General features: G+C 34.6%; 1 protein-coding gene across 1 annotated transcript; it reads right to left on the bottom strand.

Moving 5' to 3' along the window:
- Positions 1-814: 814 nt before the first annotated feature.
- LOC150031020 (beta-glucosidase 42-like) lies at positions 815-14,059 on the bottom strand. The gene is made up of 7 exons (XM_090309349.1): positions 13,837-14,059; positions 6,788-6,854; positions 6,614-6,672; positions 5,981-6,056; positions 3,010-3,084; positions 2,836-2,923; positions 815-1,079 (listed from the first exon to the last, which is right to left on the bottom strand). The coding sequence occupies exons 1-7, from the start codon at positions 13,960-13,962 to the stop codon at positions 815-817; spliced, it is 756 nt and encodes a 251-aa protein (XP_090165475.1). The 5' UTR covers positions 13,963-14,059.
- Positions 14,060-14,435: the final 376 nt, after the last annotated feature.

Consider the following 14,435-nt stretch of genomic DNA (forward strand, 5'->3'; position numbering starts at 1 on the left):
ATTTGATTCAATTTTTATTTTACCGTAGGCCTTTAAAAATTTGAATTTCACAGTAAAAGATTCTCCGAAAATGCAAAAAAAAATAAAAAATAAAAAATAAAAGAGACAGAAGTTGGAGAAAAATGTGAAAAAAAATAGATTTAGAATTAATTCGTGGCTAGAAATTCGATTCAATTTTTATTTTACTATATACCTTTAAAAATTTGAATTTCACATTAAAAGATTTTCCAAAAATACAAAAAACACTAAAAAAAAATAAAAGAAGAAGACAAAAGTTTGGGGAAAATGTGAAAAAAAAAATTTAACTTTAATTCGTGGCTAGAAATTTGATTCAATTTTTATTTTACGCCTTTGAAAATTTAAATTTCATAGTAAAAGATTCTCCGAAGATGCAAAAATGCTAAAAAAATATAAGAAAAAGACAGAAGTTGGGAGAAAATGTGAAAAAAAAAAAATTAGCTTGGCTGGCCTTAAATCGTGGACGGGGTACACGATTTAGCCTTAAATCATGGACGGGGTCCATGATTTATGTGCTGACTCAAAACTCGTGGACCCCATCCACGATTTCACAACCCTATTTTTGTCAATAAATATTAAAATAATATTATTGTTAAAAAAAAAATCCTGATTAAATAATACGATTATTATTCTCCAAAATTACAGAGAACAATTCTAACTGCTTACTCGAGTATCTTGTTATAACAAAATTTTTTACTATTTTTAGATTGATGATGAAGTTCATATTGACAAGAAGGACAAGAAAATCAAATATTTGAATAATATACTCATCAGAGGATAAAAAAATAAAAAGAAATTAGGCGGTGCTTAGTGCGGACAGGTTTGGATGTTTTACCTTATACTTCTTTCGATAAATGGATACAGCAGCTGAATGTGCCAAGATCTGGTGGTGTGCAGTCAAATATTGTTCAACTGATGAATTTTCCCATCTTCCAGGAGCAAAGATACCAATTCCATGTCCATTCACGGAAGTTTGAAGAGGCTCATTAATTGTAATCCAGTTCTTTACTCTATCACCAAAACTTGAAAAACAAGTTTCTGCATAGGTTGCGAAGTAATTTCTGTTTGTTTGCCAAGCAAGTTAGAAAACAGGTTGTTGATATGGAATTTGCAAAATATTTTACAAATATATGAGAGTTAAATGTTTATACACCATACAGAACACTAAAAAAACAAAAATGACTGATAAATATTCATGATTGGGAGATGTTGTCTTAAGTTGTCATAAAAAATAGTAAACTCTGGTGGAGTTGTGTCTATGATAGGCAATATTTTTTATGTGTGATCAAAGACAAAGGATTACTCAGTTAGACGCAATAGAAACCACTTTTATTCTTGAAAACCAGAGAGAGTTTAAGGGCAAGGGGCGAATATGAGAGTTGCTTCTCCACATTCCTTGCTCAATTAACTAGCCAAAAAGATATCCCTACACTGAGGACTAAAATACTAATAATAATAAATAAAACATACCCATCCTACCTAACTAACTTAAACTCACGGTGTGGGAGGAAGACTTGAACCATATTCTCTAGTGTTGTGCGTTTGCGAGCGCAATGTGGGATTATTTCTTTCAAACATTTGGATTCTCACATACTCATCATAGGGTTACTAGTGATATTATTGAGGAGTGATATGAGCATAACTCGACTGGCATGAATATATACTATAAACCTCGAGGTCTGGAGTTTGATCCTCCACTCTACATATTGTAAAAAAAAAAAAGGGAAAAAAAAAGAATCAGGTTCATTGAATGAAATCATTTCTTCCTATTGAAATTTTGTATGCAACTTCCTTAACTTCAATTAAATTAGATAACTTTGTATTCTTCCTATTGCTCAAGCAATACTTCAATTTCTTTATTGATCAAGCAAGTTACCGTTTAGCTTGGTATTCGGTTCCTAATTTTCAATCGATTATTATTAATTTTGTGATAAAATTAGTACCTAACCTAAGCCCATATCACACTGAAGCACATGATGAAGGACCAGAGTTAGGCCAACACTTCCGTGCATTGACATTATTGTTTATGGATTATGATAGCTCAAAGGACCCAGTACACACAAAAGATCATAACCCAAAATATGATACTAAGTCTGACAACAAAATGATACCAACTTTTATTTAGTACATGCACGCGCGCGCACACACACAAGAAGGTGTCAGTAAGAGAATGTGAGTCTAGTTACCACCTATAGCCTAGCCTACATTTGATTCTTATGAAGGATTCTTTATTCTAGAATACAACAATGTTAATCTTGTTAGATATTATATTAAATTTATCGTCGTCCACAAGTTTAAGCTTTTGGATCAACTGGTAATTTAAGATGGTATTAGAGCAGGTTGCTTGTACTGGGTTCAAGCCCCTGCAATGTTGTTTCCTCCCCATTTAATATTGATTTCTACCTGTTGGGTCTTCTTCATTTTCAAGCCCACAAGTGAGGGAGAGTGTTAGATATTATATTAAATTTACCTTCATCCACAAGCTTAAACTTTTGGATCAATGGGTGATTTAAAAAATTCCACGAGCTGAATCATTAAAATTACACTTCCTATTGAAACTCTCTTCAAGTCGTACTCCTAACAAAGTCTATAAAAACTCAAACTTTAAAACCTTTTCTTCAACTCTGCCCAACAGAAACATGCTAGAAAGGTCAGAACTTTGCTACTCCAAGCTAAAAGAACCTAGCTTTACACAAACTTGTAAACTAAACACCAAACTTCGTATACTATTCATAAAAATGCCTACAGAAGATAATGCACTTAAAAAATAACATAGCTTTTTAGACCACATACATAGGTCTCAAGCAAAGAACTTACACAATTTCTTTGTTTAGCCACCCTCCAATTGCCTCCTGGAGATGCAAAGGAAGGTCCCAATGATACAATGTTACATAAGGCTGAATGCCTGCAAAAAAAATAATTAAATAAAATCCTTCAACCATTTTTTCACTAGTTGAGCTTAAAATGAAATTCACAGGTAGAGATTTTTACCCTTTTCAAGAAGTGCATTGATTAGGTTATTGTAGTAATTAATCCCTTCAACATTGACTTTGGTCCCCAAACCATCTGAAAGAGGAAACGGCTCGTCAGTAGGAAGTGCAATAAAACAACAAAGATACTTTAAATGGGAATAATTTCTGCGTGCTTCAGAATGGTTATGATACTAAGAATTGAAAATAGCAGAATATTGATGGTTCAAAGCCCAGAAAAGAAACAGGAAGGAATAACCAAGAATAGATAAATAGTATTTTACAAAAGTTATTCAAAAGGAATGGAGGAAATAGAAGTAAATACAGCACAATAACAAGAGGAGTGAAGATGGTTTTCTTTTAAATAACTAGGGTATCGGAGGGCTTCACTCCTTGCTCATTATGCTCGTGACCCACTCCACCATGAGACTTGGCTTATCCCAAGACTACCTCAAAGAGATAATAAGGATTTTCGATTATAGAGTTTCCTATTAAGGAGGCTTGACCCAAGACACCCTGGAGAGAACCTCTAAACATCATAAGTTCTCGCCACTAGGACCAGATCTTGGAAGTGGAAAGGAAAACAGGTTTTGAAGTCCCAATTCCTTCGTCTCAACAGTTTTATAACGATAGTGCAAATATGATTCATAATCATGTTACCAATTGTGGATGTAAAACAAAATTCTCCATGAACGAGATGTTCCTGACAAGTGGAAAGATGTAAAATGCAATAAATGATGGAAATTTGAAAAATAAAGAAATCTTAATATGAAACGATAAAAATTCACTCTGACGAGTATTATTTCATCATATTTTATATTTTTTTTTACAAGAAATGTAGTTATCCTTTCTTCAAAGATTGATTCAAATTGAACTGAGTTCACAGAAACCAAGAAAGACAAGCATTAACGATATCCATTGACGTTTTGCTGTCCCTTCAACTAACCTGATTATGTTTCACACCGAAAAAAAAAAACAAAAAGAAAAGAAGAACAAGGAGAACAAGAAGAACAAGAAACCTGAGTTCCTTATTGCTGTATTGACAAGCACGTCTATAACTAATATTCTTAAACCTTTGAATTAATATTATCTAGATATATTGATTTTAAATTACATATCTAATATATCATTTCTCCGTTGAGTCACCAACTTGAGGACAAGGATTAAAATACCAATGTCAGCATTTCAATTTACGGATGTATCTATGAATAAATCAATAAAATATCTTATAAATCTTGTTATTAGTATGTGTACTCACATTAGGATTGATAGATGATTTTTCATATGTTTTATAGGTATTTATAAAAGTTTTTCTGTAATTATCTGCTTAATTTTATCTTGCTTGAATAGAGACCTAAGGGTTGGCAAAATTCTCCACGGGGTCGGGGCCCCGCCCCGATCCAGTTTGACCGGGGATGGGGTCAAACCGGGGAATTTTTCGGGGCCCCGTCCAGGGACGGGGATGGTATCCCCACCCCCGCCCCCGACCCCGATTTTATATAGTAATATTTTTAATATTTTATAAATATATATTTATAATATATAAAATAACTTATTTATATATATGTTTATAATGTATACTATATAGACTTGTTGTGAGCTCAATATTGAATATATAAATTCTAAATTTAAGCCCAAACTTAAAAAATAAAAAATAAAAATGGAGAATCCCCGCGGGGAATTAGTAGGGGAATCCCCACGGGGAAACGGGGAATGGGGCCCGGCGGGGACCGTTTCCCCGATGGGTAATTCCCGCCTCCGTGGCGGGGACGGGGGCGGAGATGGGGGAAATTTCCCCCACTGGGCCGGGGACGGGGGACCTTTCTTTTAGTTAGTTTTAGTTTTTTGTGGGCTTTAGTTTTTTTATGTCCATGTATTTCTTCTTTTTTTCCTCAATGACAGTTTGGTTACTCAAAAAAAAAAAAACTAAATAACATTAATAATAATTGATAATAAATAATAATAAAAAGATTTAAGAAAAAGGCTTTTTGAAAAACTTTTGAAGATATCAATTAATCCTTAGTATCGATGTCGAATTGTCCTATTTATAGATATATCGATAGATGTTTTAATCCTTTCTTGAGCATCATGGCTTTTGTTAAATTACCAATTTGACATAGTATCAGAGAGGTGGTTCATAAGGTCCTATGTCGAACCATGATATTTCCTTCCCAGTTGTTATTACTTTCCAATGGTTAGATCTTCTACATATTTCAAGTTCAAGTGAGGGGAGTGTTAAAAGATATAATATTAAATTTACTTTTACCCTTCAACTTAAACTTTTAGGTTAATCGATGATTTAACCAGCTCTAGCTACCACAATACTAGCGTGAGTTCAATATCAATATCTTATTTTTTTTATAAGAAACAAATTTTATTGATGTATGAAATTTACCAAAGAGGGGCAATATAGTCAAGCCAAAGGAGTTCAATATCAATATCAATAGAAAAAATTTGTTTCCTTTTCAAAAAGGAAAATAAAAACATTACTGTGACTTTGTCAAATTTCACCTATATTTTTCTTGTTCCAGGAAAAATATAATTTAAACAAGTGTGTGAGATTTGTACACTGATGTATGTTTTCTCCTCTTCCTTTCTGGTGTCTCAATAGGCATCACAATATAGAGGGTGTATCTGTAAGATTATGATTATTAGGAGGTGTATATTAGTAAATAGCTAGTAAGTTTGTTAGGTCTTTTAGTTACAAATGGAGGGAGTGAGTTGGCAGTCAAGGTGTGAAGGATTTTGTGCAACTTCATTTGGAGAATTTAGGAGAGACTAGCCATCTCGGAAGGTTAGGTAATCTTATTGCTTTTCTTATGATATTATTGATATTATAGCATATTTCCATATATTTCTATATTTGGGTGTTCTTATGTTTTCTATGTTATTCTTTTAGTGTTCTTGTTAGGTGTTATCCTAACAATATCACATGTATCTAGTATTCTTTTCATATCAGCAAAAGTGCAGGGAAGATTTTACAAAGCACATACCAGGAAATATGCGGGACCATGAGATTGAAAAGCGATAAGCATCAAATCCCAAATTTGATATAAGTTCAACATCTTCCTAAAATAGAAAATAAATAATGTAATTTTTGTATTTTGGGGGGGGGGGGGCGCCGGTGGTGTTGATTAAAAAAATAACTGTAAAGGAAAAATATAATTTAAACAAGTTAATGTGTTTCTATTTTTATCAGGAACAATCCTAAAACAGATATAGACTGTAGGAAGGGGGACATGGAGTACCCAAACCACTGTGAAGGATGCCTACAAAATACTTTTTAGTTGGTTACAGATATAGAGTGGTAACGTACATATAAAATAAAACAGTCAAATTTTATTAAGCACTTCTCATATTTTAATCAAAGCGCCAGAGAAACAGTCACCTCCTTTTGAATAAACATTTAGAAGGAAAGGACTACTCATATACTGGATTTGAATTCATGATGAAAGCATTAAACTTAAATCTTTGGCTTGCCTAGCAGAAACACTCTGTAATAAGGCAAGAAGTAAGAACCCGGAATTGCAAAATTAGGTGACAATGAACACTAATCAAGACCAAAATTCTTTTATACGAGGAAATTAAATAAATGATGAACACTCTTAAGAATGAACTTGACCAACCTTGTATCTGTGATATTGGTCCACCGCTACATCACCATTGCCACCATCCAGAATCTTGCCTGCAGACATGGTGGAAGCAAAATAAGTTTAAAACCACGATGGAATTAGCTTAGCTATCTGGTTAGAGAAATTATAGGGGATGACAGAACTTCAAAATCAAAGAACAATGATTACCCTTAATATGTGTAAATTCATCCCAGATGCAAGGGCCTCTGCCTCCCTCGTTGGCAGCTCCTTCAACCTGCAAAATATCAAATTTATTAATGACATAGTGAGTGTGGTTCTGTTGCAACGTCTAATGTTAGTAAACTAACTATCAATAAACGAATAAGTAACAGAATAATTTTGATCCTAATAATTTTATTGAAACAGTGCAATGATGCTAAACATATGTATTTCACAAATAATGATTTTATATGTCTTAATACATTGTTTTATTTTAGAAACAATCTCAAGTCCATAACTTCGAAGAAAAACAAAACAGTTTAATCCTCTTGCACGTTCACTTTAGAATCCTTTTATTGAAAGTAAGAAGAAGAAAATACGATATTTACGTGGAAAACCCTCGAACAGAGAGAAAAAACCACGATAGAAGAGCTCTTTTTTATTATTATATGTCTTGTAGACAGAATCAAGATATATAAAGGCTATAGAAACCTTAATACAGAAAAAGAACGAAAATTTGGGCAAAGTAAAAAGACTAAAAAACCCTTGGGGCTAAAAAATAATAGCCCTTCTATTTTCAACACTCTCCCTCAAGTTGGGGGCGTAGATATCAATTAGACCCAACTTGCTAACACAAGTATCAAAGCTTTGCATCAGTAATCCTTTAGTAAAAATGTCAACAACTTGTTAACCAGAAGGGATGTAAGGAATACAAATACTACCACTGTCCAGTTTTTCTTTGATGAAGTGTCTATCGATCTCCACATGTTTTGTTCTATCATGTTGCATAGGATTATTGGCTATACTTATAGCTGCCTTGTTATCACAATAGAGCTTCATAGGAGTCTCACTGTCTTGATGAAGATCAGACAGAAATTTCTTCAACCATATCTCTTTACATATTTTCGTTGAGAAACAAAAATCTCTTCTCTTGATCTTGCTACCTCCATTCCAAGGAAATACCTTAAACTTCCAAGATCCTTAATCTCAAATTCATCAGCTATTTTCTTTTTCAGTCTAATATTCTCGGTAGTATCATCTCCTGATAGAACAATATCATCTACGTACACAACTAGAACAATTATTTTCCCTGATACTGATCTTTTTGTGAATAAAGTGTGATCAGAGTGCCCCTGATTAAAACCTAGGGACTTAACAAAAGTGGTGAACCTGTCAAACCAAGCTTTTGGAGACTGCTTCAAACCATATAGGGATTTCCTGAGTTTACAGACCAGATGATCAAATTGAGTTTCAAAACCAGGGGGTGGACTCATATAGACCTCTTCCTCTAACTCACCATTCAGGAACGCATTTTTTACATCAAGTTGATGAAGAGGTCAGTCTTTGTTAACTGCTACTGAAAGAAGGACTCGAACTGTATTTAGTTTCGCTACAGGAGAGAAAGAAAGTTTCAGCGTAGTCTATTCCATATGTCTGAGTAAACCCTTAAGCAACCACTCTGGCCTTGTACCTATCAAGAGTTCCATCAGACTTATACTTTACAGTGACAACCATTTGCACCCAATTGTTTTATGCCCTTAAGGGAAAGCTACACGATCCCACGTATTATTCTTTTCAAGAGCTCTCATCTCTTCTATGACCACAACCTTCCATTCAGGAATTTCCATGGCCATGTATATTGTTTGGTACCATTACGGTATCCAAGTTGGTAATGAATGCCCTAAACTCAGAAGACAAATTAATGTAAGATAGAAAACTATCCATGGAATACTTAGTACATGATCTGGTCCCCTTTCTCAAAGCAATGGGTATGTCAAGAGAGGCATCATAACTCCCTGTTTTGCCTGATCGGTGTTCAGCGAAAGGACAATGGTCACACTCAGTTACCTACGGCAAGCACTCATCCTCCTGTATTTCTCCTGATGACTCATCACTATCTTCAACTTTGTCATTTTCTAGAATTATCACATCAGTTTTGTCACTCTCAAAAACATCACACACATCAGTATTATCAGAAATAGGAGTACCTTGAGCTTGAGCTGGTGCCAGTTCCGATTCATGGAACCAGAGGATGAGTGTTTACCATTCTGCTTGTCACCATCAGACCCATGTGATTTTGCACCAAACGCAGCAGAGTCAATGGTATTGACAATAGGATTATTCATAGCACGCGATCTATCTTCCTCTAAACGAACCTCTGAACAAACTTCTATAAGAGAAGGTATTGGTCTCTGTCCCAGTATACAACTACGAACTGTATCAAATTTGGAGTTCAAACCAGCAAGAAAGTCGTAAACACGATCAACTTCCTCAATTTTTGAATACTAAACTCCCCCACACAGACAATCCCAGAAAATCTCCCGATATAGATCCATTTCTTGCCAGAGTAAAGATAGTTTGTTGAAATAAGAAGTAACATCCATGGTTCCTTGTCTGCACTCATGAACTTGTTTACGCAAAGTATACAAACGTGACGCGTTCTGCCTCTTGGAGTACAATTTCTGTACAGCATCCCAAATATCCCAAGCAGTTGCAGCATACAGTAAGGGTTTTCCTATCTGTGGTTCCTGATGAAAAAGAAGGAAGAAGAAGAACACAATGGTTTATGTGGAAAACCCTAGAACAGACAGAAAAAACCACGATACTAAACTGCTGTTTTTTATTATTTCTGATGATGGAGTACAAGAAAGACTGCTCAAATAAATAGTCAAGTAGAAAACCCTAGAGCAAGACTAAATTACAAAAATGCCCCTAAGGCTAAAACACTTATTTTCAACACTCCCCTCAAGTTGGGGCATAGATATCAATGAGACCCAACTTGCTAACACAATAACTAAAGTTGTGTCTGAGCAACCCTTTTGGGAGGACATCCGCGACTTGCTAATTGAAGGAATGTAAGAAATGCAAATGTTGCCACTGTCTAGTCTTTCCTTGATGAAGTGTCTAATCTCCACGTGTTTTGTCCTGACATGTTGGACAGGGTTATTTGTAATGTTTATTGCTGCTTTATTGTCACATAAAAGTTTCATCGGGAGATCACTATCTTGATGGATATCCAACAAAACTTTCTTCAGCCAGATCTTTTCACATATCCCTAGACTCATGGCCCTATACTCTGCTTCAGTGCTGCTTCTAGCAACCACCCCTTGTTTTTTACTCCTCCAATTAACCAGATTACCCTAGACAAAAGTACAATATCCAGACATCGATTTTTTGTCAACAACAGAACCTGCCCAGTCAGAATCGGTGTAAGCTTCAATGCATCATTTGTCAGACTTTCTGAACATCAGGCCCTTACAGTCAAATATCTCACTCCACAGTTGTCATATGTTCTTCGTAAGGAGCTTGTATGAATTGACTCACTATACTGACTACGTAGGATATGTTGGGTCTAGTATAGGATAAGTAAATTAATTTTCCAACAAGACGCTGATATCTTTCTTTATTGATTGAAACCCTGTTATCCACATTACTACATTTCACATTGAATTCCACAGGAGTGTCAACGGGCTTACATCCAATCATATCTGTCTCTTTAAGTAAGTCAAGCATCTATTTCCATTGAGAAACTAAAATACCTTCTTTTGACCGAGCAACTTCCATCCCAAGAAAATACCTCAATTTTCCAAGGTCTTTAATCTCGAACTCCTCTGTCATTTTCTCTGAGTTTGATAATTTTTGTGGCATCATCACCAGACAGGACAATGTCATCCACATAAACAATGAGAACCGCAATCTTTCCTGATACAGACCTCTTTGTGAATAAAGTGTGATCTGAGTGCCCTTCATTGTACCCTTGAGCCTTCACGAAAGTAGTGAATCTGTCAAACCAAGCCTTTGGAGATTGCTTCAACCCATACAGTGACTTCCTTAGTTTACAGACTCGGTGATTAAACTGACTTTCAAAACCCGGGGGAGGACTCATGTAGACTTTTTCTTCTAACTCACCATTGAGAAATGCATTTTTTACATCAAGCTGATGAAAAGGCCAATCTTGGTTCACAACCATCGACAAAAGAACCCAAACGATATTTAACTTTGCCACTGGAGAGAAGGTCGCTGAGTAGTCGATTCCAAAGGTCTGGGTAAAGCCTTTGCCAACCACTTTAGTCTTGTATCTATCAATCGTTCCATCAGACTTGTATTTTATGGTGAACACCCACTTGCATCCAATTGTCTTGTGTCCTTCAGAGAGCGAGACTCGATCCAAAGTGTTGTTCTTCTCAACGGCCCTCATTTCCTCCATAACTGCAACTTTCCATTCAAGAATCTCCATTGCTACATGTATACTGCTTGGTATCGTTACTGTATCCAGGCTTGTAGTAAGAGCCTTGAATTCGGGAGACAAATTACTGTAAGACATGTAACTGTGCATAGGATACTTCTGCAAGATCAAGTACCTTTCCTCAGAGCTATTGGAAGATCGAGAGAGGCATCATGACTTTTTATCTTGTCTGACCCTTCATCACATTCAGTATTCTGTTCCAGAGTTTTATCTCCTGAGGGATCCTTCACACACTCATCCTTCCTCGTAACAGTATCACTTTCTGGAGCCGTTTCCTCAACACTATCATTTTTAACTGCATCAGCATTACATATGATGTCCTTGGCACAACCGTCAACAATTTCGTCATCTTTATCCACACTACACATATCATTCTCAGAACAAGCACCAATATCATTAGAGGTAGGGATACAAGTACCTGGAGCTGATGTTGGATCAGACTCATGGACCAGAGCCGGAGATGCAACAGGTAGCACTATTTCCTTCTTGAGATTCTTCCTATAGTATGTTATCCACAGGACTTGTTTGGTAGGGAGAACCGTGTCGTTAATACTCAAGATAGGCTCAAGTTCAAGCGGTAAATCTAATGAGATTGGTGATGTGGACCAATTAGTCTCTTCACTATAACTCTCCCCCTGAAGATGACTAATAGGCAAGAAGGGTTGATCCTCAAGAAAGGTAACATCCATTGAAATAAAATATTTTCGAGAAGGTGGATGGTAACATTTATACCCACATTGATGGAGAGGATACCCAACAAACACACATTGCTGAGCACGAGGGGTAAACTTGGTGCAGTTAGGACCGTGGGCATGAACAAAGACAACACAGCCAAACACCCGGAGAGGAACATCAGGAATCAGACGGGTGGTTTGGTACGACTCTTTGAAGCAATCAAGAGGGGTGTGATACTTTAGGGCATCAAGAATAGTTATTATTGATATAACTATTTATGCATTCGGGTCTGTTGATAGACTTCTATCACTTACCAAATTCTATTTATGAAGTTAGCTCTCACTATAACAACCTTCGTGAAGAAAATTATTCATGAGCCTTCTTTTAGTATTAGAAACTATCACCAACAGATTTCTTGTAAATTTATGGTCTATATTAATGATAGACTTCTAATTGTGGTCATCTATCAATGATAGAAATCTATCGCTAGTAGACATTTTTTTAAACAAGGGCAAGAGGGGAATAAACAGTTATCATTTGCTAGACTTGCAAAACCATATTTAAGTTGCTATATTTGAAAAATCTTAAAAAGAATTGTCACCGATTATAGTTTTTCTAATTTTATCAATTGAACCTTTACACTTTCATGATCGAAACAATTTTCCTTTTGAAAGTTATCCATATATCGATTCTAAATTCTAATTGTCCATAGTGTTAATCCAACATCTGAAGAAGTCTACATACGTGCAATAATTGATGCTTTGACTATTTTTAAAAGTAATCTCAATAAGTCTATATTGATTTGCTTATAATAATTTAGAAGTTCTATTGAAAAAAATTATAAGTCACGATATATTTTTAACAAAATTTATAGGTTAAAAATACACTAAAGAAAGTTCAAGACTTAAATTCATACAATTATTAGTTCATAATTTTAATTAATACAACCCCTTAGTCATATAAATTTATGTTTTTCCTAAAATTAATTTCATGAATTCAAATATTAACACACTAAAAGTCGATTGTATTTATCAATAATTAATAAATTAAATTAAATTAAAATAGCCATCCAATAAAATGGATAAAATAAAATAGCTAAAACAATTATTAGATGGCTAAAAGGCAGTATACCTAGCCTAGTTTAAATAAAATATTGTAAGCATAACATATATAGAAAAAGTTGAAACATATAAATTAGTGAATATACGCCAGTATGTAGTAAAATTTTTTAAGGCAAATTGCCTTAAAACATATAAATTAGTGAATATACGCCAGTATGACGTAGATAGAGGCATCCATTACCAGTCCAAACGTCAATAATTCAATCCCCACCTTCCAATTATTTTACTCAAAAAAATGGTTTTTTAAGCTATGCTCAAAAAGAAAACTTTTTAGCTATAATCATAAATTTGTACTAAAAAGATCATAAATTTGTGTTAATAAATCACTATAGAAAGATAATGATTAATATGTTAAAAGAAGACCAATGATTTGTAAGTTGAAAGAAAAAATTTATATTTCTAATTATTTTTAATTTTAATAAAATTAGAAAATAAATATTTAAAAAATTACAGAAAAGGAAACCAAAAGGGATAAAAGAGGAAATCAAACTTTCTCTCTCTATCAAGGATATCTGAACTTTAGCTGAAAAGCGAAAAGGAAATAAAGGAATTCCAACATAGAAACGATACGATTCGAAAGGAAGATTAACTTTATGAAAGAAAATCACAAAAAAGAAAAACAAAAAAAAAAAATCATGTTAGATAATTAATGAAACATTTTACTAATCAAAGGTAGCAAGAAAGACCCGATCGAAGATAGCTATATCCCCAAATTTGAGTTAGGGATAACTAAAAGACGAAGAAACAGACAATCAAATATCAGGAAAATCAGAATGCCTCAAGAGTTGCAAAGAAACTCAGAAATTGAAGAACAAAAACGAATCGACAAAGCTAAATTATATTCGAATACCGAAAAGAAGACAACGCGTGATTCATGCAATTAATTGATACAAATAAAAAATCACCCAAACAAAACAAAATCCAAGATCTCAATAGCACAAAAACCGGGATTCAGCCATTGAAGGAAATAGAAGATAGTATTGACATTGTAGTTCTGGAACGAGTTAAAAGGGAACCTGATAAGCGGAAGTGGCAACGCCGAAGAAGAAATTCGGGGGAAAATCATCGCGAGATAATGGTTTAGCGTTGGGGCCATCTGCATCCTCTTGATAATGCTCCAATAACTCCACCTTCTTCGGCATTATCGTTGCAGTGATCTTGCCAGTGAAGCAGTGGAGGAAAATTGGATCGAAAATTGTAGAGCAAAATGGTTGACATGTATTTATAGTTAAAGAATTAATAGTTGGTGATCTCTGGGCCCAGGAAAAAAAAAACTGTAGTTTGAAATGGCTCTGTAAAGTTTGAAATTGGGATGTATGAGTGGAGTGTAAAACTACAGAATTTTGAAAAATAGACCCATTTTTCAAAATTTTGTTCTTGAGACCCTACTAAAGGTCAAAAGTCAAAAATTCCCTCCCATTGTGCTTATTGTTGAGAGTTCCAAATTTCAAATTCTCTTGGTGATCTCCCACCATCTCTCACAATGATAAGTGAAATCAAGCTTTGATTTGATTGAAGCACTTTCTTCTTGTTGGATTCTCCTCCAACTAAATCGACAAAAAAAAAAAAAAAATTGTGTGATTCTTTTACATTGTAAAAGAAGAAGATTTGTGGG

The sequence above is a fragment of the Benincasa hispida genome, unplaced genomic scaffold, assembly GCF_027475165.1.
Source record: "Benincasa hispida cultivar pf3 unplaced genomic scaffold, pf3_genome.v1.1 HicScf1516, whole genome shotgun sequence".
Classification (NCBI taxonomy): domain Eukaryota; kingdom Viridiplantae; phylum Streptophyta; class Magnoliopsida; order Cucurbitales; family Cucurbitaceae; genus Benincasa; species Benincasa hispida.

Excerpts from the sequence above, each read along its gene's own strand:
- LOC150031020 (XM_090309349.1), bottom strand. The coding sequence starts at position 13,962 with ATGCCGAAGAAGGTGGAGTTATTGGAGCATTATCAAGAGGATGCAGAT. Across the intron at positions 3,085-5,980 it reads ATGGTCCCGCATATTTCCTG|ATGGTTTGGGGACCAAAGTC; the intron begins GTATGTGCTTTG and ends TTCCTCTTTCAG. Across the intron at positions 1,080-2,835 it reads TGGCTAAACAAAGAAATTGT|AAATTACTTCGCAACCTATG; the intron begins GTAAGTTCTTTG and ends GCAAACAAACAG.